Genomic DNA, 26,660 nt, shown 5'->3' with positions numbered 1-26,660 from the left:
GTCAGAAAATTGATAAAATGTCAATAACGTTTCTCTGTATGCATTTTTCTGAAAAAAAAAATGAAATGCAAAATTATTATCAATTAATTATTTATCAATTATATCATCATTAATTAATTGAAACCCTACTGTTACTTATAACATTCTAGTTAAGAGTATGGAAGTTATTCTTTCAGTGGAAACCTTAAATAAATAGATATTTCAAATGGCAATAAACAATACAATGTCATTTTACATAAACATTAAAATCTGTCAGTTGTCAAAACTCAAAGTTGATCAATCATAATTTGGTAAATTAAACAAATCCTAAAAATATTATAGTTTAGCATTCTTCACTATCTTTTTATTGTAGATTTTTCAAATTAGTTACTCATTTACTTTGGAACATTTGACAGAAAAGTGAAAACATTATTGATGTAAATATGGCAGAAGTGTCCTGGCCATGGCAATATAGCTTTCCTCCTTTTTTTACGTAAGTAAATATTACCTTTGATTGTATTTTCAGGAGCTCTTTTCACGATGTCTATATTAAATAACGAGTGGAAATACATTAACGAAGGAAATGTCCACATTGTTCTCGAAATCGTTAATACACCGAATGTATACCGTCTCATAAAAGATGATTCTCACACGAATACTGGTTTTGTGCGACAAAGCATAGAATATGTGAACTTTGTTATGTTTCCATTAATACACGGCAACGCAGCTTATGAACACGAAATTGTAACATTATCGAAAATTGAAATTGAAAAACTCATCCTAAAGCTTGCAGATGTGAGACCGAAAAATAGACAGCACAAAACTTTAATAAGCCCTTTTGCCATTAAAGCACCAAATTTAACTAAATTAAATCCAACTTTTGATAATTATTATTGCATAGAAATTAAACCCAAGGAAGGTTTTATTGCAAAATCTTTTCAAAAGTACTCCAAATGCTATTATTGTTTGAAACAATTTTTAAAATTAAACAAGAATGAAATTAATAATGTCAGTGAGTACTGTCCTTTGGACTTTTACTCTGGGAATGAAAGCAGAATGAAATTTGCATTACTTAACTTGATTAATAATCCTCAAAATAATTTTAAAATGTTCAAGAATGGAAATATAATTTTCAATGAGCATTCTAATAAAAACCAGTTTGATGATATCATAGAATCTACAATATTCAAATATACTGATGTATTTCTCAACTTTCTTATACAAATTTTACTTGGTGATGGTAATTCAAACATTAATTTAACAGATAAAGAATACACACCTTTAAAATCGAGTGCAAATTGTGTTGAAGGCTATGACTTGCCACACAATTCTTTATTACACAACCTTCTATCACTACAGAGAATAACTGAAGATTTAAATATTGACTATTCAAGTGACAATGATTATAATTATGTGCCTAAAATACTAGATAGATTGAAGTCTGAAGGTTTAAATTTGAAGTTAGAAAATGATAAAAGAAAGTTTCTAGATACAGCAGAAAATATAGAATTAGCTTTAATGTCAGCCATAGCTAAAGATTGCTCAATTATGATAGCCTATACTGAACAATACTGTGATGGACACCCATGGGTTATGTTTCAAGGAAGAAAGCTGTCTTATAGATTGGCTGTGACCGATTTGGAACCTAAATCTGTTAAAACTCTTGTGAAAAGAATAAATACTGAAAAGCAATTAATAGAAATATATGAGGATATTAAGAACAATTAAATCATAGGTGAAGATTAATTATGTATAGAAATATTTACAAAATATGTAATGATAAATTATTAAGATAATATACATAGTATGAACATAAATTATGATAGGCTGAATTAGAAAATTTTATATTAGGTAAAATGATTGTTATGGTTTTATATCATTATTGTTAATTAGAAAATACACAATCATGATTCACTGACAAATTGTGCTGAATAAACTAATAAATCCTTCCTTTCGTCCTTTAATTTTATTGTTTATTTATGTATCTCATAACACTCTTGGGAATAAATGAAGAATTAAACTACATGAACCATCTTTAACAATAAATACTTACATTACAGGATCCAACCGCACTCAGAAACACGTCAAAAGCAACTAGCCGCGTGGGAGGAACTTATTGCACAGTATTTAAAGGCCACAAAACAATATTTAATAGATATCAGAGAGGCTCCAAACACACCACTGTTTAACAATGCTGCGATTAACAGACGACTATCACAAGACGCTATATTAACAATATTAGAAGACATGGCGAGATGTGGTAAAGCAGCGCCCATAGATAAGACCAAGAATGTATGGGAAGTGTATTGGCATTCGTTGGATGAGTGGGGCAATATGGTGTATAACTGGGTCAGTGCTAACGGCTTGAATAACTCTGTGTGTACGCTCTTTGAGTTGAGAGAGGGCGAAAATACGGAAGGAGAAGGTTGGTCTGATAATTTTATTTTTTTGCATGTTTTGAATAGTTTTAGTGAATTTTCTATGTTTTTGCTAGTCTAGTTAGGGTAGTCTACTTAAGCATTTGTTTTTGTGACTGAAATCATTCAGAAGATTTAGTATCATGTATACTTAGAGCTATTACGCACTATCGACCAGTCTGTGGCGACTGAGTCGCCGGCGACTGGACTTACTCCTGGACGACTGACGACTAAGTGCGCAAGCCCCTATTTAAACTATAGTAAGTCACAGTCGCCGGCGACTGAGTCGCCAGCGACTGGTCGACAGTGCGTAATAGCTCTTAGTCGTATAAAATTTTGCAATTAAGAATATCCAGTTAAAATTGTTCATAGTAGCTTCATGTTAGTGACATCACTCGCATGAGGTTCATTAAATTGCCATTCCTTTTTCACTCCTTTGCAGATGAATTTGAAAACACCCTGTAATTTGACATTTTTCTTTTGTAACCACATTTTATTTCCAATTATAAATTTATTGATTAACTGTTTAAAAATTAATTTTAATAATTTCAGAGTTCCACGGACTGGATATAAATATTTTAATAAAGGCACTAAAAACTCTAGAAGTGAAAGGCAAATGTGAACTAATGGAATTTGATGACAACCAAGGTGTGAAGTTCTTCTGAATCTGATGTCAATTGTGATACTCTATCATAATGTTACATTTTTGTTAAGTTGTACACATTTATATTCTAATTATATTGTCCTATTATTATGATAAGGAAGTTTTATTTTTTGCAGAAATCATTCTATCTTAAATTTTTTAAGTCCTTTGTTTTCAAAGGGCAAAGTCCACTTATACAAATTCAGAGTAAGGAAATATAGGATCTTGTGGGTACACAAATAATACACAATCATCTAAACAATTTTTTATTATAATTGTAAAATTGTACATCTCAAAACCGTTTACTTACTACTAAAAATGTACCATACCAACATGAAAATGTATAAAAGGGAATACAGTCCTACATTGTACATGGAATGTATCAATTACTATATTACAACTATTTTAGTAGGAATACAACATATTATTGTGATGTGGTATCTATTGTTCAGTTCCATAGAACTATATTGCTTTTTGAAGCTTGGTAAAATTGACTATGTACTTGGTGCAATTTTGTACAGGCTGCAGAATTTATTCTAAATCAAAACGATTCAAGTTTTCTCAAACTCAGGTAATAAATTACCTTTTTTATGGTAAAGTTTTTTATTACACAGACACTTAAAATTTAGATGCATTTGTTAATTCGGTCCGTATGTTGAGCATGTATTTTATATTATGGTAACATTATTTAAATTTTTTTAAACAGTTGCAAATCAAATAAACTAAGAAAGAACATGTTTGTGTTGCCAACTTCAAAAGATTTGAGAATCATTGTCTATGATTACACTATAAGCAAGAATAAATACAACAGATCACTTACTATGGATAATTGCAAAATAAATTTATAACACAAATATTTTACAGAATGTGGTCAATTTAGTTGTCGCACGTGACAAAAAGTGACAAAATCAATGAAATCTTGCATAATTTTATTTTTTGCAGTTATTTGTGTATTAAAGTGAAACTTTTATTACATCGTCTCAAACTTTTTGGTCTGTGTAGCGCATGTCGCGTGACGTACGATAATTATCGTACAAATACGATAATTATCGTAAGTTTCACTTTTACCGTGGTTTCATAAAACCACACAACATTTTTTATATTTTTTTACTTACCATGACCATAGATTAGATATGTGATGTTACATTTTTGTTGCATTTTTATTACTAAGTAGGATTTTAAAACTAACCACTATGAGTAAAGAATCAGTCTTCAACCAAAATACACTTATACTTTACTAGCAACAATTATTACATAAAATCAACAAATAAATATATTAAAAAGTAAAATAATAATAAAATTTTGAGACATTTTGATAATATTATGTTACAATATGTACTTATATTATGCATTTGAATTATTTACATTAATCAACTAGAGCATTGACGGTGATTTTTATAGATTCCTTAATAATATGGTTTCATAACTAATATCAACTCAATTCTAACACCATGTATTCGAATACTGCATCAAAATTGGTCACACTGTTTTTACTCACCTACTTATTTCTAGACTGATTTACAAAATTGCACTAACCATTACACTCACTACCGTTGGCAGTGACGATAAACATTTTGGTCTCATAGTTGTTCAAAAAACCAGTAATTCCTAGAAGTTTTTGGAGTTTATGTTCTACAATCTACTGTTTCTATCTATACACAGAAGGGATACTCATTCATAAATAAATTGTGGGAAAAATTATATCAAACAGTTCATTTTCGATCGCGAAAGTAACTGACTTGACTATAGTAAAATCAGTCACAGTTTCTGGGTAAAAAAAACCTGCATAAATTATTATGTTACAATAATTTGTGAGTCTGTGTCTTACCTATTTAATACTTCTGGTCACAATCTATAGGAGTCACAATTTCTTCCATAAAAACTGTCACATTAAATCAAAACAATAATACAAACAGATTCCAGTAGTCCGAAATCACACAATACTTTCCACTACCCTCAAAACTTTATAAATGTTCACCCCCGTTACAGTACTTTTTATGATCATTGGATATAGTACTTACAGTAGCCACGGTGGGTATAGTACCGTTGCTCATCAAACAGAACTCCAAAGACATACAATACTTTTTTTACCCCCAAATGTCACTACACTAGCGCCGCATTACAGTGCTTACAGTGGCCACGGTGGGTATATTAATGTTGCTTTTAAAACAGAATTCCAAAATCGCACAATATTTCCATCTACCCCCAAAACTTTATAAGTGGTCACTGCACTCTAGCGCCGCATTACAGTAACCATTGGTACGGTCATTGGATATAGTGCTCACGGTGGCCACGGTGGGTATAGTGCCGTTGCTTTTCTCGCTATGGGCCATATCGAGTGGGGGTTGGGCCTTGGGACCCGGGTGGTAGCACCACCAGGCTAGGAAGAAAAATATCACGGTGCATAGCTTACCTATCGCGGCTAGCGCTAACATGTACCTGTGAAATGAAAAAAATGAGCATTTTAGGAAAGCTTAACTAGGGTTATGATTGTCTTTGATAGAGAAATCACAACTAAAATTTTGAATGCAATTTTTTTTTTTGTTTTGCCTTTTTCCACTTCACACAATCAAGCATTTCTATGATATGATATCTGGATATAGTTATCCTAGAAAGTGGCATAAGCTACTTTTTACCATAGTTAACACCTCACTCCCATGGGATTTTTTCTCACCTTAAGGGTGTAGTGTTACAAAATTGTAACTAAATACTTTTGTACAAAGAAAATAATACTTAATAAGTGGTTCTTCAAAGTCATCTTTAAATTTTTATAGTTACCTGCTCATGTCCTTATTGTCATATAGCAGACACGAAGTAGTTCGATCACACGCGTTGCCCCACACAGAACAGGATAAATCAATGAGGAAGCCGAACAGTAACGGTGCGGGGATAGTACCCAGTAACCGTACTAGGATCCATTGGATACCCAGCGCGAAAGAACGCTGGTCTTCGCGGACACATCTAAGGAAAGAAGCAATTTATTTGTTTGAAAGAAAGAAAAAGAATATGTTTGGTACTATGCATCATGCAGCAAAATTTTTAACAAATAGGGTAAAACCAAAACTTAAAACGTGGGGTTAGAAGTGAATCAGATTAGCCTCACAATGATCATGATGTCATGGTCAAAAATGGTACAAATTAAATCTTTTTAATCACAGATATAGAATACGAGAAAATTATACATATTTATACTGAAAAAAGAAATCCTAATATATCTCTAAGTTTCATTTTCGTCTTAAATCACCTTAATGTCGCGGATAAAGCTGGCATTGTAGCCAGAAATGTGAAGAACATAATGCAGAAAGTAAGGCACACGAACAGCCATAGATATGGACATTTCGACTGACACGTGCTATTGATGGCTTCGTACATGATTGGTTCACCACCATCTGGAAATAAAACGAATATCTTTGAATAAAGTGTTAATAAAACTTTGATAAAATTAGATGGTTCGTTGGATTTGCTTATAAACTTTTACCAAGTAGCTATAGATAGTAAAAGTTGACGGTTGTCGATCTGGTTACTTTAATAACATTATTTAGTGTAATTATTAAGTTCATATGATGTTCTGGAATGTCAAAAGCTCCGAAAGTAAGCGAAACTGACAAAAATTATATAATTAGAAAAATAGAAAAGATTTTTTCTTTACTTGGACGATATGATAGTAATTTTAAGCAGACTTTTTTATATTAGCTAGGTAGGTTTTTTATATTAGGTTAGTTAAGAGATATATAAATAATAAATTGATCCAATGCAAGTGGACAGTATATGTATGGAATAGAGACAAAAGGTAGAGTCATCCGAATCTCTAGATAGCGGGCTATTGTGCTCTACACAAATATACTGGTAGAGTGATGTGGAACGAGTGGTGCACAGCACAGCACAATGCTGTCCAATAAATGGTAGAGCTTGGTAGAGCTGCACACGGTAGAGCGTACCTGGCTCCGCATAGCTCGGCAGCGTGGCGTTGGTCTGCACACACGCACAGCGGCGGTAGAGCTGCACACGGTAGAGCGTACCTGGCTCCGCATAGCTCGGCAGCGTGGCGTTGGTCTGCACACACGCACAGCGGCGGTAGAGCTGCACACGGTAGAGCGTACCTGGCTCCGCATAGCTCGGCAGCGTGGCGTTGGTCTGCACACACGCACAGCGGCGGTAGAGCTGCACACGGTAGAGCGTACCTGGCTCCGCATAGCTCGGCAGCGTGGCGTTGGTCTGCACACACGCACAGCGGCGGTAGAGCTGCACACGGTAGAGCGTACCTGGCTCCGCATAGCTCGGCAGCGTGGCGTTGGTCTGCACACACGCACAGCGGCGGTAGAGCTGCACACGGTAGAGCGTACCTGGCTCCGCATAGCTCGGCAGCGTGGCGTTGGTCTGCACACACGCACAGCGGCGGTAGAGCTGCACACGGTAGAGCGTACCTGGCTCCGCATAGCTCGGCAGCGTGGCGTTGGTCTGCACACACGCACAGCGGCGGTAGAGCTGCACACGGTAGAGCGTACCTGGCTCCGCATAGCTCGGCAGCGTGGCGTTGGTCTGCACACACGCACAGCGGCGGTAGAGCTGCACACGGTAGAGCGTACCTGGCTCCGCATAGCTCGGCAGCGTGGCGTTGGTCTGCACACACGCACAGCGGCGGTAGAGCTGCACACGGTAGAGCGTACCTGGCTCCGCATAGCTCGGCAGCGTGGCGTTGGTCTGCACACACGCACAGCGGCGGTAGAGCTGCACACGGTAGAGCGTACCTGGCTCCGCATAGCTCGGCAGCGTGGCGTTGGTCTGCACACACGCACAGCGGCGGTAGAGCTGCACACGGTAGAGCGTACCTGGCTCCGCATAGCTCGGCAGCGTGGCGTTGGTCTGCACACACGCACAGCGGCGGTAGAGCTGCGCGTTGCCCCGTGTGGCGGCGCGGCAGGCGGCGTGGCACGGCGAGTAGTACACGCGCCCGTCCGCACCGCACACCGGGGAGTATGCGGCGTTGGAGCACCCGCAGCCCGCGTTGCACTGCGCGAGCAAACTGCTACCCCTGTAAAAGTATCCAGTATCCAATTGTGGAATTTTTTTTGTTTAATTAAATTAACTTGCATGAAAAGTCGAATTTGATTGACAGAACACGAATTAACAACTGCAAGCTTTTAAGACTTTTTATAAAAAAAAATCAACAATGAAAATAATGCAAACAACATGTTATTTCAGAAAGATAAGTTGCCTAACCAAAAAACATTGGTAAAGCAAAGCACAAACACAGCACACATTTTTGGACATGATAATTTTATAAAATCATTAAATTTACAACAATCTCATTATTAAAATGAACTTACCCAACACTAGGACTAGAATACGGCACAGTAATCCCCGCGAACGGATAGTCATCACACGATAGCACAAAAGACACAGAGAACACTCCAGCTAGTACAGTAGCAGCGACACATAGCTTGATGATGCCCGCACAGGAGAGTCGCCAGCGCTTCACCAGCCAGCCGCCCGCGAAGGTCCCGCCGCCACCCGCGGGGACGGTTATTACACCTGCAATGTAGAAAATGAGATGTAAAATGCAATGGAATGCTGATAAATATAAAAATTAGGAGAAATAGCACTTTAAAGATGATACGCTAAAAATTGGCAAAGATAATACCTATAATAGTAATGAAAAATCGAAAGAAAATTTTAAGGATAGGTACTGTGAAAGAAAGGGGAGAGCATATTGTCGAAAGCTGTCTAATAAATAATAATCACCCAAAAGTCAAAACCTAAATATTATAAACTTAATCTGTGGTGACATAAATATTCTAAATCATCAAGAAAAGCACTTTAACACATTAATATATTATATGGTCAATTTTTGCAGCTGCACTACAAAAAAAAGAGGTGTGGCACTCGGGGACTGCCGCGGTAAAGCTATTGCATGCTATGCCTTCAAGCCACACCTCCGCGCCCGTCAGAGTGGGGAGCGTGAGGTTTTTTCGTTACGGAATTTCTAGATTCGGTCCCCGCGCTCAAGGCCCGCGATAGAAGCTATGCAAGCTTAACAACCTATTAATAGACAAACTCACCCAAAAGCAAAGCAGCCTGGGACGCGCTAACCGCAAACTGGTTCTCAATCAACTTCGGCAGAAACGCCGCGAAGCCCGATATCAGTAACCCATCACTAGCTCCCGCCAAGTTCAGGAACATGAACGTGGGGTTGCGGAGTAATGCTGCTGCTGCGTGCGGCAGTTCTCGCAGAGCACTGAATGCTCCAGATGTAGTGGCTGATGCGTGCGCTTCTGATACTTTGGCGGCGCGGATTTCTGCTGCCCCTGGGTGATAAGTTTAGTGTAAGGAAGTATAGAATGTGAAGCTCCTTATAAGTGCTAGCTTTAATGTTATAAAACGAAAGTATGACGCGTGTTAATTGGTAGTTCTACTTTTGATGTTAATGTTGATGTGTGATATGGTTTATTAGGAAAAATAAGGATAGGAGCTTGACATGCGTGGTATGTACGTATCATAAAAAAAGACGAGTTGCACTGGGGGAGTGCCGGCAGAAGTAAAAACTTGATTATTAACGTTGAGCATGTTTGATATTTTGGAATGGTATCCGTCTTACGCTTTTTCGATCAGGTCACGTGTCCTGACGCGAGTTTAAGATTTTATACCCATTACAGAAAAAGTGCTCAACGCCGCTAAAGAAGTTTTCACTTCAATAATAAATTAAATTTTCTGAAGAATCAGAATGTTCTAAAAAATTTCAAAAGATAATTATAATTTCTCACCCGGTAACTCATGAGGGAAGGCAAGTAGAGGTATCGCTATAAACAGACAGATCAAAGCCGAGAGTATGAAGCCAATCCACCACGCTCCGATCCAAACTGAGCTCGTAGGAGTTATACCTAACCTGGAAAATTAGTATCCTTAAAAGTATGTGTATCGTACTTTGAATGATAATTTCCTTCGAAAAACAAAACCCCAATTAACTATACAATCGTCATTAAATTGACATAAACAAAAAAAAATAACTAGATGATATATGACTAACTAGGACAAATCAAAGGCTTCTTTATTTAAAAAACAATGAAAAAAGAAGAAGTTTCACTTCTGAGCCTGTGTGCCGAGCACACGTGTCAGAGGTGAAACTTCTTTTGCAAGATTCAAAGATACCAAAATAGTCGCGTTACTCCATGTCGTAACGGTATTGCCATGACGAGACCTTGTAATTTTACTCTCACGCGCCTAAAGAAGTTTCACTTCAAAATCTAAATTAATAATTATGAATGAGATTACCATCGGTTTAATTACTCACTATTAAAAGTTCCTTCTAATTTACATAGATTTAAGCAGTTCTATTAATTCAAATGTCATGTTTATCTAAAAAACAATTAGCATACTAACATCCCTAAAATAACATACAATGTTTTCACAAACATCCAGTCAACATATCCATCCAGATATCGGAATATTAAATTGTTTTTGTATGCAAATTCGACAATTGAGAAATCAACGCAAACACGAGTAGGGTATTAGGTAGTTGACTCCCATTTCCCATAGAATTAATACCTGTTATTTAATGTAATTATTTCAAAATACATTAGTATTTTGTCTTTTGTAAAATTTCGTTGATAAAAAAACTGGAGGTCGTGCTCGTTTTTATTAAAACAATCGGCCAATTTCTAAAAAATCTAGCCGGTGTTCTAGGCATAGAAAATTATTATCAGAATTCGGAATTGGAATAACAATGTTTCAGCTAAATAAATTCAAAGGACTTGTTTCCGTAAAACGGTAATAAATATCTGCAATTCAAACTTTCGAATTTATAAATGGGATATCATGTTACACGAATCGTAGATTTATATCCACAGCTCTTATGCTTCCTTAGATCACGATTCACGAACATATCAAAAGTCGTGCTTAAAATACAGTTAACAGCACAAACACACAGAAATATGGGTACAGAGCAGTCGAACAAATGCAAAACGTATATATACCTATCTACTTATTTCCTTATAGGAAATGCAAAAGGTCCTAGACGAAATTGTACTTCTGTCAAAAATATTACAAAAAAAACGCTACAAAGCAGCACTCCACTGTTTATTTCCTATGTTTACTCGAAGTACGAAAGGCGGTTAATTTAAAAAGAGAAGCCACACAGTTCGTTCAAAAACTCATCGCGCGGAAAATCATATTTCGTTCCAGAAACCATGAAAGTATGAAACGGTGGAATTAATTTGGCTGAAAAGTTGCTTTTGAGAGGCACAATGAGATGAAAGCAAGAGGGCAACTTGAAATGAAGCCGTGTCGCTGCCGAGTTGAAATATTAAAAACGTGAACGCAATACGGTTAGATAATTGAGCTAACCGCTAAAGGTGGCTTCCCACGGTCTGCGATGTCGCGGACGGACGCGGACCAGCTCGCACCTACGCACCGTGGGAAGGGACTCGTCCGTGGTAGCACAGGCGCGTCTGTGGCGGTGCGCCGTATCCGTCGCGAGTCGGTTTTTTCAAAGGTGCGGTGCGAGCTCGTGCGGCGCGGTCCGAGCGCGTCCGTGTCATCACAGACCGACAGTTACTAAAATACATGATTCCCTGATAGGACCACAGGAAATGAGTTTTGTCAATTTTGTCCCATGATCCGACTGCTACCTAGAGGTATCAAAGCAAAAAACAAAATTAGATAACACTTACCTTATACGACTTTTGTTAAATGCTGACATCCAATAGCGACGTTGCTTTTTTTTTCTTTTAATAGATCGCACAATCTGGCAATTGCTAATTAATAACACAGCCGCAGCTGCGGCAACGATACGTGCTCGTTCACTTTGCATTTTGAAATGAAGATAAATACGAAACTATACAGACCGATCCGCACTATCACGGACCGTGGGATGAGCCCTGTCTGCGGTGCGTTGCCGTCCGTAGTCGTCGGCTGTGCGTGTAGATCCGTAGAATCGCAGACCGTGGGAAGCCACCTTAACGTGTTGCCGCTTGCCGCGCTTTTTGGCACACGATTATAATTTGTAATTTATGGTTTTATGGAATGTTTCTTGAACCTTTGCTATTATGTAATATTTAAAATATTTATTAAAATTTTAAATGTTCATTTGTATTAGTAGTTGACGCGTTTTACAATTTTTTAATTTTATGGAACGTAGCTATTTCAAGAACCTTTAAAAATTTATGCAAATAATTATTGATTATTTAATAGAATTTAAAAACATATATGTACATTTAAATAAACATTTGACACATACGTACGTTTCTGAATTAACTGTAGCAAAGTCGGTGTAAATATAAAGTAGCTGTCCGCCAATAACGTATCCCAGCGCTGGGCCCAGCACTGCCATTGTGTAATAAATACCTGAAAAAATGTAAAATAGGCGAACATTTTGAAAATGTAACGAGTATAATATAAGAAAAAGACGGGTTACACTCCGGGAGTGCCGGCAGAAGTGAAAACTTGATTATTAACGTTGAGCATATTTGATATCCATCCGTCTTACGCTTTTTCGATCAGGTCACGTGTCCTGACGCGAGTTTAAGATTTTATACCCATTACAGAAAAAGTGCTTAACGCCACTAAAGAAGTTTTCACTTCAAAAATGTGAGATAATATAGTAGGTAGGTATGGATATTATATAGGTCAAATGTTTGAAGAGACAATTTCCCTATTAATAGTGTACCTACATGCTAAAACAGTTTTAACCTACCACAGCATATAATTTGATACACAGTCATTTTTGGTTAAAGGAAAATTAAATATAGGTAGGTATGCAAAAGTGTGAACCAACAAATAATACATCAATGTACCTAATACTTATTAGTTATTAACTTATTATGGTTATTAATATTAATTATATTTAATATTAATTAAGGTATACCGTGCAGCAGTCTTAAAAAGTACCTAAAGTAAAAACTTTCGTTCTTTATAAAAAAAGTTTCAATTACTACTCTTCTCTACTCTTTGCTACCCCGCACATTCACTAAAAACCGTAAACAAGTACATTAATTATCATCTAATATCAAGGCAAGGCCCATTACACCACACTACACCATTGAGAGCGAGTGCAGTCACAATATCCCATTTCTTTAGCCCCTTTGCGTGTTTTCACAGCTAAAAGCTGCCATGAAAATGCGAAACGGCGCGTTGTGTAGTCGGAGATAGGATATGTGATGCGATAAATTAACGTAGGTCGTAGCGTATAAACTATCTACGATTGATGATGTATGTATGTACATTTGTTGTAATTTCATTGTTCTTAATTTAGTAATTTAATGTTTCAAATTTTAGTTCAATTAATGCTTAAGCTGACAAGCATTGGATAAGTTACACGATTGCCTAGTTGTTAATTGTTAACTGCTTAAAAAAGAGCAATATTTATTATTATGGATCTACAAGAACTACTTACAGTAAAACTTTTTTAGAATGGATTGCGAAATTTTTGTATTTTCATATATTCACTGATATTTTGCAGACATAATTCAAGTCCGTACGAAAAAAAGTATGTAAATTGTACATGACACACACGTCACGCAGCAACGCTATAAACATCTATCGCTTCGCTTCACCCACACCAGAGCCTTACCCTCAAGCACCGTGAGTGTCACAAGCGGGACCCAAGACCCTCAGCGGGGCTAATGGCATCTCGATGGACCCATATGCTCAATGGTGTGAAAGGTTCGCAAAACAATGTAGATGTAATGTACACGTAACTTTAAGTAATCGTCTTTTTTGTTTGGAAAGATCGAAAATATACAATTTGTTTATGAAAAACTTATTCGTTCAATTATGCGTTCAATAGACAGCTGAATTATTTTCTAGTAAAGTATTACACTTCAATTTCAATACACAAAATGAAGAAAATACAAGCGCAACAATCTAGGCTTTAAAAATTGGAGTGATCGAATGATAGCATATATGTATATTAAAAAATCTACGAATAAATCAACTACCTACTGGTTACAAAAACGACAAAAAATTATTCATTCATATTATTGTTGTTTGTTATTGTAAACATACAATTTCCCAAAAAACAAAATAATGCATATTGTAAAAAAAACATTAATATTTATCGAAATTTATTCATGCCCAAAAATACATAAAAGCTATTTCCCTATTTTCCGATAATAAATCTATCATAGATCGCCTATCTCTTGCGGTAAATCGTTTAATAGCTTGTCGAACACTTGTCGAATGCACTGATGTTAGTAATTGCATTTTTTATGGTACAATCACCTTTGAACGTGTAGTATTGCTTCAAAGGTGATAGTTTTTGTAAGGAACTTATTTAGGGGTCAATAAAAATAAAGCACTAAAAAGTATAATGGATATAAACGATTACTTATCTATACTAATATTATAAAGCTGAAGAGTTTGTTTGTTTGAACGCGCTAATCTCAGGAACTACGGGTCCGATTTGAAAAATTCTTTCGGTGTTAGATAGCCCATTTACCGAGAAAGGCTTATAATATCATCACGCTAACACCAACTGGAGCGGAGCCATGCGGGTGAAACCGCGGGGCGCGGCTAGTAATTTATAATGTGGGAAATTTTTTAAGAATTTGAATGCTTTGGAACTAAATATCATATTATAATGTTTCAATACAATCGCAAACTTTGGTAATATTATCGCAATTTTTATTTCTTACTCTAATTTAAAATTCGCGAAAAATTCGCAATTTTGTGGTTGCAAAATTTCTGTATACTTTCCACATTTTTTCATACTCATTAATTAAGAGAACTTTATGTTCCATGTCAAAATTACCAAAATAGCTAGCTTTAGAAATACCTCTATTTCTCTTACATTGAAGTATGTTATAAATTTTATTATAATGCCCACAGTAGGGGCTGTAGTATATTGCAAGTGCGTTCCTATGTTGCTATAAATAATGCTATTTTCTATTATGTTCGCCACTTTACCGATTGGGCTCTTACGGTTAGGGTTTTACTGTGAAGTTTAAAAATTTACTTAGCGAGTGTTTAAATCAATCATACAGCGTGTAATCTAGAAATTACTGAAATTTTATATATTTATGTATTTCATGTAAATATACTGTATAGTACTTTATTTTACACAACATACCATTTCTTAACAATCTTTTACATTTTTTACAACCAATAAAAACAATTTTAAACATAGAGGGTAGTTACAAAAAAACCTACCTAAATAAACAAAGACATCTTCTTCGCCACATTTTCGTCTACATACTTGACTCCAAGAGTAGATTAAAACTAGTTTTTTAAACCAACAAAATAAACTCAAAAACAACTTTAAAAAATGAGGGTAGTTCAAAATCTTAAACTACCCACCACCCATCACCATAATTAACCTACCTAAATAAACAGAGGACATCTTCTTCGACACATTCTCATCTATATACGTGACTCCAAGAGTAAAGAGTGGTGTGGCTCCAGCACCATGCAACAATTGTGCTAACACGAAGATGCCCACCGCCCATGCACCACCTTCTGAAGTACTCTCGTCACATGTACTTGCCTGCTGAGAGATAATATTGGCGATGAACATCACGAATTATTAAAATAGAATAAAACTGTAATTGATATAATACATCTCGAACAAAGATGAAGGTAGGTCTAATCTATAGCACTAATCTTTATAGGGGGTCAGAACTTAGAGCAATTCGCTACATAGAGTTATAGAAACTAAACTAATTTCATTTGTTTTCTAATTTTTAATGATTTTTATGTTTTGTTTACATTATTGCACGCCTCAAAGCGAAGCGTTGAGGTGGGTACTACTGTCACTTCGCGCAAAACATCTGATTTTTCAAACTTAAAATGTCTTTATGTATCATACATTGCACTTGTAAGATAATACATACACACACATATTAAGAAAAAACACTATTTTTAACGTTCATGATATTTTTGATGTCATTTTTGTTATTTAAACTAGTTAAAAAACAGTTTAAAAAAGTTCTGTCTTGGACGTCCGTGTGTCTGTATGTGCGGATCCTTTTTAGGGTTCCGTAGCCAAAATGGCAAAAACGGAACCCTTATAGTTTCGTCATGTCCGTCTGTCCGTCTGTCCGTCTGTCCGTCTGTCACAGCCGATTTACTCGGAAACTATAAGTACTACAGTGATGAAATTTGATGGGAATATGTGTTGTATGAACCGCTACAAAAATATGACACTAAATAGTAAAAAAAAGAATTGGGGGTGGGGCCCCCCATACATGTAACTGAGGGATGAAATTTTTTTTTTCGATGTACATACCCGTGTGGGGTATCAATGGAAAGGTCTTTTAAAATGATATAAAGTTTTCTAAAAAACATTTTTCTTAAAGTGAACGGTTTTTGAGATATCAGCTCTCAAAGTCGTAAAAAGTATGTCCCCCCCCCTCTATTTTTATAACTACGGGGTATAAAATTCTAAAAAAAATAGAGGTGATGCATGCTAATTAACTCTTTCAACGATTTTTGGTTTGATCAAAGTATCTCTTATAGTTTTTGAGATAGGTTGATTTAACTGTAATTTATTATATTTGCTGCTACGGAACCCTTTGTGCGCGAGCCCGACTCGCACTTGGCCGGTTTTATTTTCTCTTACGCTTGAGTATGCTCAGGAATAGAACCCTTTCATTTTTCAGGGTCTGATTCGATGTGGTTTAATTGTTATTAAATAAACAAAAATAATAATTAATAAATATTTATTAAAAAAAAATTATGAGGCGTGCACTTTTGGATTTTCCAAATTATTTTATCTATTCTTATTTCTGGTGCTGTACAAAAATATCTGTTTTCTAGTTAGTCACAACTATAACTTGGATCGGTCAGATCGATTTACTCTAGCTAAATTAAAAAAATTTGATAGGCATGATACGTGACGATACGCAAAATTTTTGTAGCCGATTAAAATTTAGTTAGGTACATTTTTATAGCATTAATATTATTTTACTTTATTTTTCTCAAAATACCATTTATCCATCTCTGTCTCTATCTATCAATTCCTTTAAAATCACGCTTTCGATCACAACACAATGATGTGGTATAGTATTGAGAGTACAATATTTTTTCTGATCTCGATTCATCCAGTACATCAGAACCGGTTTCATTGTCAATTGTACATTGGTTGAAGCCTTGAAGGTTTTGTAAACGAATTACGCCGCCTCAATGCGCGCGACGTTTTTTACTTTTAATTTTTAAACCTTTGTGATTCGTCGGCAGTATTCTAGACGTTAAGATTCTGCACCGTTGCTAATTATACAGCTTTCTGTCATTTCCTTATTGGGTTTTATACAGATATGGCAATTTTAAAGTGTTCCTGTTTAAAATTTTTAAACTGCTATTCATTAAGATTTCGTAAAGTGTAGAAATGCTGATCTCTAAGCTGTATCTAATATCTATAGAAAATATCGATGTTGGCGATGACAAGTTGATTGAACAAAAGTTGTAAAAATATCGTACTTTTTCATCGTTTTCTCTAAAACATGTTTTCAAGTTAACTTTTGGTAAAAGCGATTTGATAAAACTTGCACACTATACGACAACAAAACATTTATAACTTATTTAGCAGAACAAAACAGACGGCACCTACCGTCCGGTTACCATCGCACAAATCGTCTGGCTCGTCTCCCGCGACCTTGTACGGTGGCACTAGGAAGTGCGGCAGCGCGAACAGCAAAGAACCAGCGCCCATGAGCAGCACGCCCCAGCCGAGCCAGCGTGGCTTGGAAGCTGCTGTCCTACCGCCTAAGTACGTGACGGGAGCCAGACACGCGAAGGAGGCCATGTCATAACTGGGGAAATGGTCTGGTTTTAGTGTGTAAATGATACAAAAAGAATATAAATATACTTATAATAAAATAAATAATAAATATTTCATGACAATTTTCATACACGGCACGATCTGATCCCACACTTTTCGCTTGTGTTATGGAAATCAGAATGCTGATAAACATAATATTAAATATATAGATAATTAACAACCAGACACAGTGCAAACAGCTATGTTCATCACACAAATATTTTCCCTGGGTGGGAATCGAACCCACGACCTCTGGCTTGGAAGGCAGGGTCACTTGCCGACCGGTCAATCGGGAAATACACAGGCAAATTATACAGGCAATGTCGTAGCTGAGAATAATAGAGTTTAGGGCGGTATGAAAGACAGAACACAAACAATAATTATACTCGCCACTCAAGACATCAAAACATAAAAAAGTTAACTTACTACGCTACATTACTAGCTGTTTTTAAACTGAGATTAACTGACTACTAACTAAAAAAGTAAACTTACCCTCCCGCTATAACTCCAGTTTGCATGGAGCGGAGACCGAACCTCTTCTCTATAGTTGTGATGACTACATTGACGAAACCGTTCACTACCATACCTGTGGACAAACATTAAAAAATGATGTTTGCAGGTGATTGATGATACGATTTATGTAAAAAATTCCCAAGCTAATAAACGATAATGCCGTTCAAAGATCGTTAAAAATGAAGTTCCGCCAAAAATCCTATAACTGTGGAATTATCCTTTTAGTATCAACTCAGTTTCATTTGTGAATTCTAACTGCTAAGTATATCATTTCAAAACCCACTAAAATATTAAATGACAGTACTCTTTCATATTCACATAATCGCAATCCATTTTTATCAAGTTTCCGAAATGAAATAATAAAGCACAGGCTATTTCGGTCGGCCATCCGTCGGACATTGTGAAACATTAATCAAGTGGGATATTTTAAGCTGAACCTTTATGTGCTCTGATTGATATTCCATATCTATTGCAATTGTTTTAAATCTACGTTAATATCGAAAGACTTTTTTGTAATGGATAAATTCTAAAATAACGGAAGCTATTTTTTATTAAGCTATTGCATAGCTTCTATCGCGGGCCTTGAGCGCGGGGACTGAATCGAGAAATTCCGTAACGAAAAAACCTCACTCTCCCCACTACGACGGGCTCGGAGGTGTGGCTTGAAGGCATGCTATGCAATAGCTTTACCGGGGCAGTCCCCGAGTGCCACACGTCTTTTTTTTATTTTTACTATGATTATTTTCCCGAGCAGTCAGGGTACCGCGCTGGGCAAGCGCCTAGTATAACATTGAAATAGGATATACTCAATAGAAACTGTATGATTAGAATTTTAATTTTTAATTTGAAGGAATATTTGTTAAAAAAAAGTCAAGTTCTGTCTCCAAGTGTTAAATATGTTGGAATGGTTTGTATATTCCTGTTTGACACATTAGGATAAACAAGCTGCATTTAATTTGATTTAAAAACAGATATTTTTGAAGTTAATGAATTCTAGCGGTTCTGAAACAGACGAAAATTAGCAAAAACATTAAACAATGTTTTTGTATACATTAACATAATGTGAAAGAGTGGTCGATGCCCCGTTAAATTATTCTGCTCTGGCAAGGTCGAAAATATACGAAATTCCGGTAATTTTAAGATAACATCAGCTTTAGTTATAGATTTTTATGACTGTAACCTAACTTCATAGTTCATGACCTTTCATAAATTTTGAATATTATTTTTCATGTTTTTTTTTTATTACTGAAAGCAATTTAATCAACGGCTGAAAACGGAACGTAAAACATTTGAAATGTAGGTAGGTATTCCCAATTTCCATTAAAAATGTTGTGTGCTTTTATGAAACCACGGTAAAAGTGAAACTGTTCGAACGGTTCCGAACACTGCTTTGTGTAGCGCATGTCGCGTGACGGTCGGCTGCCGAGTAGGTATACCTACTCGGCAGCCGCGATACACGCGACATGCGCTACACAGACCAAAAAGTTTGAGACGATGTAATAAAAGTTTCACTTTAAAAAAAGACGGGTTGCACTCCGGGAATGCCGGTAGAAGTGAAAACTTGATTATTAACGTTCAGCATGTTTGATATTTTGGAATGGTATCCGTCTTACGCATGGAATATAAGGGCAAAAAAAAATCCATCTTACACTTTTTCAATCAGCCCACGTGTCCTGACGCGAGTTTAAGATTTTATACCCAACGCCGCTAAAGAAGTTTTCACTTCAATAATTGTTCAACCTAATTACGTCGTGGAATTATTTGGATATTATAGAATTAGAACAAGGATTCATTGATATTCAATCCTCAATAATTTACCTACCGTTATACGACACAGTTTTTTCAAACCAGTCCATCATTGCAAATACATTTCTTCATAGATACAAAACAATAAGGAAAAAACTTTATTTACATCCGTCCTTTATTGCATTTCAGTGTTTCACAATAAATGATGTTGACCCGTTGAAGCTATTAAAAATGCCTCCGCAATAATAAACAAGGATCAAAAGATTGTCCTGTCTCTGTCAATAACGTTTTAAATGGTAGAAATGAGGCGGAAGTAGGGCTGCCAGCTTTTTGTAATATGTATAAATGTTATTATAGCGTTCCGTTTTATGTCAATTATTATAATATACACTACAATTATTATAAGACTGCATTGCTCCGCTCCTGTTGGTCTTAGCGTGATTATAATATATAGCCTTTAGCCTTCTTCGATAAATGGGCTATCTAATACCGAAATAATTTTTCAAATCGGACGTATCATCGTTCAAACAAACAAACAAACAACAAAACAAACTCTTCAGCTTTATAATATTAGTACCTATACCTAGAAGTATAGATAAACTGTCCGAATCCTTGATATAGACTTAAATTTGGTTTGAGTAGACCCTAAATTCGATTCCCGGTTAAAAAAACAGCTTCTAGCAAATAATTACATAGGTACTAATTCACTATTTAACCGTCAGAAAGTAAGTACAATAAATAATCGTCGAAATGTTAAATATGCAAAAAATTTAAAGACTGCAGTATATATAGTATGTAGCTGTAAAATAGGGAATTACACCATAAAGCATATCAAGAACGATCGAATTATAAATTTCAATAAAATGTTAAGCTAATATATACCTTTGTTAATCACGTCATCAATCTAATAAATATTTTATTTTTCACGAGTGCCAACCCTACTCATAAACGTGACGTATAGCCCCCGGGGTAGACAAATTGAGATGACTCTATGTTCTTTTATGATTTTAATAAGCATTTTCAGTGACACGATCTTTTAAAGTGACTCCTGCGAATGATTGACAGGGCTATACCGGAAGTAAAAAATGGTTTAATTTTAATTTGAAAAACGTGAGATAAAATCGGATTTGGAGCATTGTGCGTGATTAGAGGCAGGTTTTAAATAATTTTTGTTGAGGATTTTTCACGAAACTTCTACTGTCTTCAATACCATATAAAAATAATTTGGAAAATCCAAAAGTGCACGCCTCATAATTTTTTTTTAATAAATATTTATTAATTATTATTTTTGTTTATTTAATAACAATTAAACCACATCGAATCAGACCCTGAAAAATGAAAGGGTTCTATTCCTGAGCATACTCAAGCGTAAGAGAAAATAAAACCGGCCAAGTGCGAGTCGGGCTCGCGCACAAAGGGTTCCGTAGCAGCAAATATAATAAATTACAGTTAAATCAACCTATCTCAAAAACTATAAGAGATACTTTGATCAAACCAAAAATCGTTGAAAGAGTTAATTAGCATGCATCACCTCTATTTTTTTTAGAATTTTATACCCCGTAGTTATAAAAATAGAGGGGGGGGGACATACTTTTTACGACTTTGAGAGCTGATATCTCAAAAACCGTTCACTTTAAGAAAAATGTTTTTTAGAAAACTTTATATCATTTTAAAAGACCTTTCCATTGATACCCCACACGGGTATGTACATCGAAAAAAAAAATTTCATCCCTCAGTTACATGTATGGGGGGCCCCACCCCCAATTCTTTTTTTTACTATTTAGTGTCATATTTTTGTAGCGGTTCATACAACACATATTCCCATCAAATTTCATCACTGTAGTACTTATAGTTTCCGAGTAAATCGGCTGTGACAGACGGACAGACGGACAGACGGACAGACGGACATGACGAAACTATAAGGGTTCCGTTTTTGCCATTTTGGCTACGGAACCCTAAAAAAAGACTCGATTAGTAAAGTAGGTATTTCGGTCGCTATCGTGTTAACAAGAAAAAGGATCCGCACATACAGACACACGGACGTCCAAGACAGAACTTTTCTAAACTGTTTTTTAACTAGTTTAAATAACAAAAATGACATCAAAAATATCATGAACGTTAAAAATAGTGTTTTTTCTTAATATGTGTGTGTATGTATTATCTTACAAGTGCAATGTATGATACATAAAGACATTTTAAGTTTGAAAAATCAGATGTTTTGCGCGAAGTGACAGTAGTACCCACCTCAACGCTTCGCTTATGAGGCGTGCAAAAATCCCGTAGTTTTTTAAAAGTTATCCCTATCGTACTATTTATCACGTCACACGTGACTAAGACAGGGCCAATCCCACTTTTTAAAATATAATTATATCACTGTAAATGTATATTTATTTAAATAAAGGTATAGTTGAACGCCGCCTCACTATCTTATATTTATTCTTTAGTATCTGTAACCAAACGTCATTCTTATAATCTCTTCAGCGGAATTTTCATTTGTTTAAGATTATGTTTAATACCCAGAAACAATGATAACGCAATGCAAACTTTAAAAGCCATAATTCTATGACCTCGTGCTAATTTATCCTATTAATATTATAAATGTGAAAGTTTGTATGGATGTTTGTTACTCTTTCACGCAAAAACTACTGAACTGATTACAATGAATTTTAGTACACATACAGATTACAGAGGGTAACTTGGATTAGCACATAGGATAGGTTTTATCCCGGAAATCCCACGGGAACAGGAACTATGCGGGTTTATCTTTGAAAATGCGGGCGAAGCCGCGGGCGGAAAGCTAGTTGATGAATAATTTTCTTTTTACGAATGATTATTATATAAATTACGTGGAGGAGATAATCTAATAGAAAGATGAGTAGGAAAGGAAGATTCAAATAAATAAATGTAATTTGCAGATAACGTATTTTCTCTACTTTTTGGTAGAGCTACACCAGGAAATTGATCAGAAGATAATTCCAAATGAATAATATTATTACTTCTTCTTCTTCTTTTAATTAAATATTATTACAATGGTTATAAGTGGATAATATAAAGAGTAAGGACATACTTACGAATTCAATGCTATCATGAATGCAGACCAAAATTTAAATTCTCAGAATTTAAAGTAACCTGAGAATACAGTAAAGTGTAAGAAAGTTAAAAATTATTGGACAAGTTGTAGCCAAAACAAGATGGAGGGCTATAAAAATGTCTAAAGTTAAATGAAGTGAGCGCACCACCTGCTTCCGAGGGAAGGCTTTTGTTCTTTTTAATACGATTAGTTTTAGGGATGTGGCTCAGTGCCTGAGTGGTGGTATCTATAGGTAGTAGTGTTAAATAATTTATGAATATAGGCAAGGTTTTTTGTTGTGTGATGGAGATAGGTTTTCATTTTGCACACTGGGTTTGACCTCTGCTTAATCGAGGCATTAGGATTTAGCAGTTTTGAAAATTATTTCAACTAAATATGTTCATATGTATAGTTGAAATAATATTCATAATATCCTATAGGCTATTAATGCTAAGATATATATATTATAATATGTGAAATGAGACAGTAAATTAGTATATCTGTCTGTTACATTTTACACCAGAACAAACGACAGATTTATATGAATCACGATATTCATAATACCATGTTTCTAACCTTGGAAATTACCTGTGTTTAAGATTTTCATCGCGAAACTTCAAAACGAGAACAGGGGAAAGAAACTACGGAAAACCAGCGAGTGAAACCGCGGGCAGAATGCTAGTTTCAAAATATAATAAACTGGTCCAGTTCCCGTTGTATCGGAGTTTATTTTAAAATTCCGTTAAAATCTCGTCAGCAGAAAGTTCGCAACTTTGGTAATAATAAAACTTTTAATTGCTCGACCACTTGAGGTAATCGTCTGTTTTATTGTTTAAAAATCACCGTTCTACTCTTAAGTATGGTTTTTAAGTTGAAGAAATAAAATATGTGCAAGCTTGCTGTGTCGATACGGGTGATATTTTGGAATATTTATCGTCTGTGTAGCTACATACATATATAAATCCATACTAATATTATAAATGCGAAAGTACAGACCGAGTGTCTGTCTGTTACCTACTCAATCACGCTTAAACTACTGAACTAATTTTCATGAAATTTAGTATGGCGATATTTATTACATTAAACATTAAACATTAATACATTCAAAAAACATCTTAAGAACTACTTAATCGATGAACAGCGAAGGTTAGATTAATGTCCAATGCTTATTTTTTCGTTTTTGTTTTTTTTTTATCTATTGGTATGGGTCAATCCTATCTTAAGTCTATTTATTTTATAGAACTTTTTATTTGGATATTTGTGTGGGTACGTTTTTTCACGGTATGATATATATGTATGTAATATTATGTTTATCACATTATTTTTAATTAATTATTATTATTGCGTCGCTTCACATCCGTGAGTCGAAACTAGGTTCTAGTTGAAAACCAGCACTAGGCTCATGCCTGGCACAAGCTGAACTAGGTCCTTTTTGGCGGTACTGCGGGCACAATTTGTTTTAATATTTTTTATTTTTTTCGTGTTGAATTTTTTGTGTTATTTGTATGTATTCTTTTCTTTATTGTCTACTTTTTGATGTGTCACGCTGTGTTGTCAAATAAATGTTTTTCTTTCTTCTTTCTTTCTTTCTTTCTATTTTGATACCCGAGAAAGGACATAGGCTACTTTTTATCCCGGGATAATGACGCAATCCCGGAAATCCCACGGGAACGGGAACTATGCGGGTTTTTCTTTGACTGCGCGGGCGAAGCCGCGGGCGGAAACCTAGTGACATAATAATTTCCATATAAACAAGTACCTACATATCCTATTAAGTTTATAGACGTGAAAGTTTGTGAGGACGTATGGATGAATGTTTGTTCTTTCATTCTAAAACCACTTCTCGAATCTGGAGCTAGGAATAAAATTCAAAGATACCACGCTCCACGGGAATCGACCGCGGACTCCAGCTACTTTACCAAATTATAGTTTATCCAACCATGAACTGCATTGCATACACACTTATATAAACTTTAATAACATGTAAACCATTCTCAAAGTGTATAGTAATAACACGTTGAATCAACCCCATTCCGGTGTGTTATGAAGCTTCGATACTCCATTGCAGTATGGCCACTAAATTGACTACAAGAAAGATTATTTTAAGTAACAAAACAATTGAGTTAATTTTATTTATGCACGAAGTCCATAGGTTGCAAAGAACTTACAAATATAGCCTTTGGATATATAATTTTTATATCTCAATAGTCTTTGCACAGGTTGATTATTATTTCTATTTAAAATTAAGAATAAAAAAATGTATGCATGTACTAGAGTACACACGTAAGAAGTGAAACTTCTTTATGACCTTAAAAATGTCACGAGTAGGTATGGCGTAACGCAAAAATGTCACGCGTACGGCGTAGCGCAAAAATGTCACGCGTACGGCGTAACGCAAAAATGTTACACTAAATTTTTGTCCAACCCCGATAAAGAAGTTTCATTTCAAAAAGAAAACGAAAAGAGACTACCTCTATCACGTTAATATTTCTCGTTATTAAAGTTGGCAAAGTTTACATTCACACACTCACACTCAAACACACACACATGAACACTATGTAAAAACAACGTAGCTCAAAAAATCGCTCGTTCCGTAGCGCCAGCTCAAGTTACAGTTAATCGAGTCCAGCGGAGCGGAAAATCCGGCGATGGGGTTGCACTCACACCGATAACTTGAGGACACTTGACGGATTAAGCTGAGCCAATTAGTACTTGTTACATGTTACCTAATACGCAGACGAAGGGCTTGTTTGGGGATATGTTTTTGTTTGAATAAATACGGAAATATCATGGAAATGTTTTTCGCAAGAAAAGTGGAAAAGTTTTCGTTGGTATTGAATGTTCAACTGAAATATTAAGTTGTTCAAGTCACTTATAATGTGATAAGCACATCATTTTTATAGGTGACGAGAAATATCCATCATTTAAAATATCATCGTGCATATTTTTTCTCATTGTTGAGAAACAACTTCCTTCTGCAAAGGAAATCGACATTGGCAATTGAATTATCTATTATCTGTTATCAGTAGGTACCTACTCTCTTGGCTATAAGCCACCAAACCGTGAAGCCGTTCGAAAATTTTAAGATTATGTTTAATGCACATTCGATAAGGTATCTTCAAGTCAGAAGCAGAGTATCGATAAAACGAATCGAAAAATTGGCTTTTTCTGCATGTAACACCGTATTTAGTATATAGAAATACCTAATAATAGGTCGTTATAATATGTCCATCAATCTATCAACTATCACTTTTGCTCATGCAAATAAAAAGTATAGTGTGTTTCGAATAAAAACCCTCTAGTACGAACATCACTTTCCCGATTTTAAAAGAAAGTTTTTTTTTTACAAAAAAATATAGCTATGCATTGTTACTGAGCAATAGCGACTTTTTTAGTTTTTACACGGTTACAGTGTACTTGATACGAACAGCTAAAACAAATCCCTCGCAAACTTGAAGCACTAAAAACAAATGTTTGTCAAGCACGCTGGCAAACAATATGGCGGCATTTCTTGGCGGGAAAAGCAAATTAGTACTATTCGCTAAT

The 26,660-nt window shown here is 35.5% G+C and overlaps 3 protein-coding genes across 4 annotated transcripts in view; 2 read left to right on the top strand and 1 right to left on the bottom strand.

Annotated features, from left to right (window-relative positions):
- The first annotated feature begins 270 nt into the window (after positions 1–270).
- On the top strand, positions 271–3,156 carry Vps25 (vacuolar protein sorting 25). The gene is made up of 3 exons (XM_089695957.1): positions 271–472; positions 2,040–2,404; positions 2,949–3,156. Exons 1-3 carry the CDS (start codon positions 423–425, stop codon positions 3,059–3,061), a joined length of 528 nt encoding a protein of 175 aa, XP_089552083.1. The 5' UTR covers positions 271–422; the 3' UTR covers positions 3,062–3,156.
- On the top strand, positions 485–2,165 carry Ipk1 (Inositol phosphate kinase 1). The gene is made up of 2 exons (XM_089695956.1): positions 485–1,830; positions 2,040–2,165. Exon 1 carries the CDS (start codon positions 520–522, stop codon positions 1,705–1,707), a length of 1,188 nt encoding a protein of 395 aa, XP_089552082.1. The 5' UTR covers positions 485–519; the 3' UTR covers positions 1,708–1,830; positions 2,040–2,165.
- A 1,521-nt stretch (positions 3,157–4,677) lies between the features above and the next one.
- The window catches only part of Oatp26F (Organic anion transporting polypeptide 26F), a 46,048-nt gene continuing 24,065 nt past the window's right edge, over positions 4,678–26,660 (bottom strand). Inside the window, exons 4-14 of one of the 2 annotated variants that reach the window (XM_089695994.1) lie at positions 18,278–18,371; positions 17,576–17,777; positions 15,352–15,517; positions 12,276–12,378; positions 9,801–9,922; positions 9,099–9,344; positions 8,367–8,571; positions 7,869–8,071; positions 6,284–6,428; positions 5,818–6,000; positions 4,678–5,478 (exon numbers count right to left, since the gene is read on the bottom strand). In XM_089695994.1, coding sequence (XP_089552120.1) covers positions 5,253–5,478; positions 5,818–6,000; positions 6,284–6,428; positions 7,869–8,071; positions 8,367–8,571; positions 9,099–9,344; positions 9,801–9,922; positions 12,276–12,378; positions 15,352–15,517; positions 17,576–17,777; positions 18,278–18,371 — 1,895 coding nt within the window. In that variant the 3' untranslated portion in view covers positions 4,678–5,252. The remainder of the gene's footprint in view (positions 5,479–5,817; positions 6,001–6,283; positions 6,429–7,868; positions 8,072–8,366; positions 8,572–9,098; positions 9,345–9,800; positions 9,923–12,275; positions 12,379–15,351; positions 15,518–17,575; positions 17,778–18,277; positions 18,372–26,660) is intronic. The other variant, XM_089695996.1, reaches the window with a different exon arrangement.

The sequence above is a fragment of the Colias philodice genome, chromosome 6 (assembly GCF_061535455.1).
Source record: "Colias philodice isolate Cphi_HAF_F1 chromosome 6, ilColPhil1 Martin Lab GWU primary, whole genome shotgun sequence".
Lineage (NCBI taxonomy): Eukaryota > Metazoa > Arthropoda > Insecta > Lepidoptera > Pieridae > Colias > Colias philodice.
This window is presented reverse-complemented; position numbering and strand designations above follow the sequence as displayed.

Coding starts and splice junctions, on each gene's coding strand:
- Vps25 (XM_089695957.1), top strand. CDS start 423: ATGGCAGAAGTGTCCTGGCCATGGCAATATAGCTTTCCTCCTTTTTTT. Junction 473..2,039: donor AGCTTTCCTCCTTTTTTTAC/GTAAGTAAATAT, acceptor CTTACATTACAG/GATCCAACCGCACTCAGAAA. Junction 2,405..2,948: donor CGAAAATACGGAAGGAGAAG/GTTGGTCTGATA, acceptor TAATAATTTCAG/AGTTCCACGGACTGGATATA.
- Ipk1 (XM_089695956.1), top strand. CDS start 520: ATGTCTATATTAAATAACGAGTGGAAATACATTAACGAAGGAAATGTC.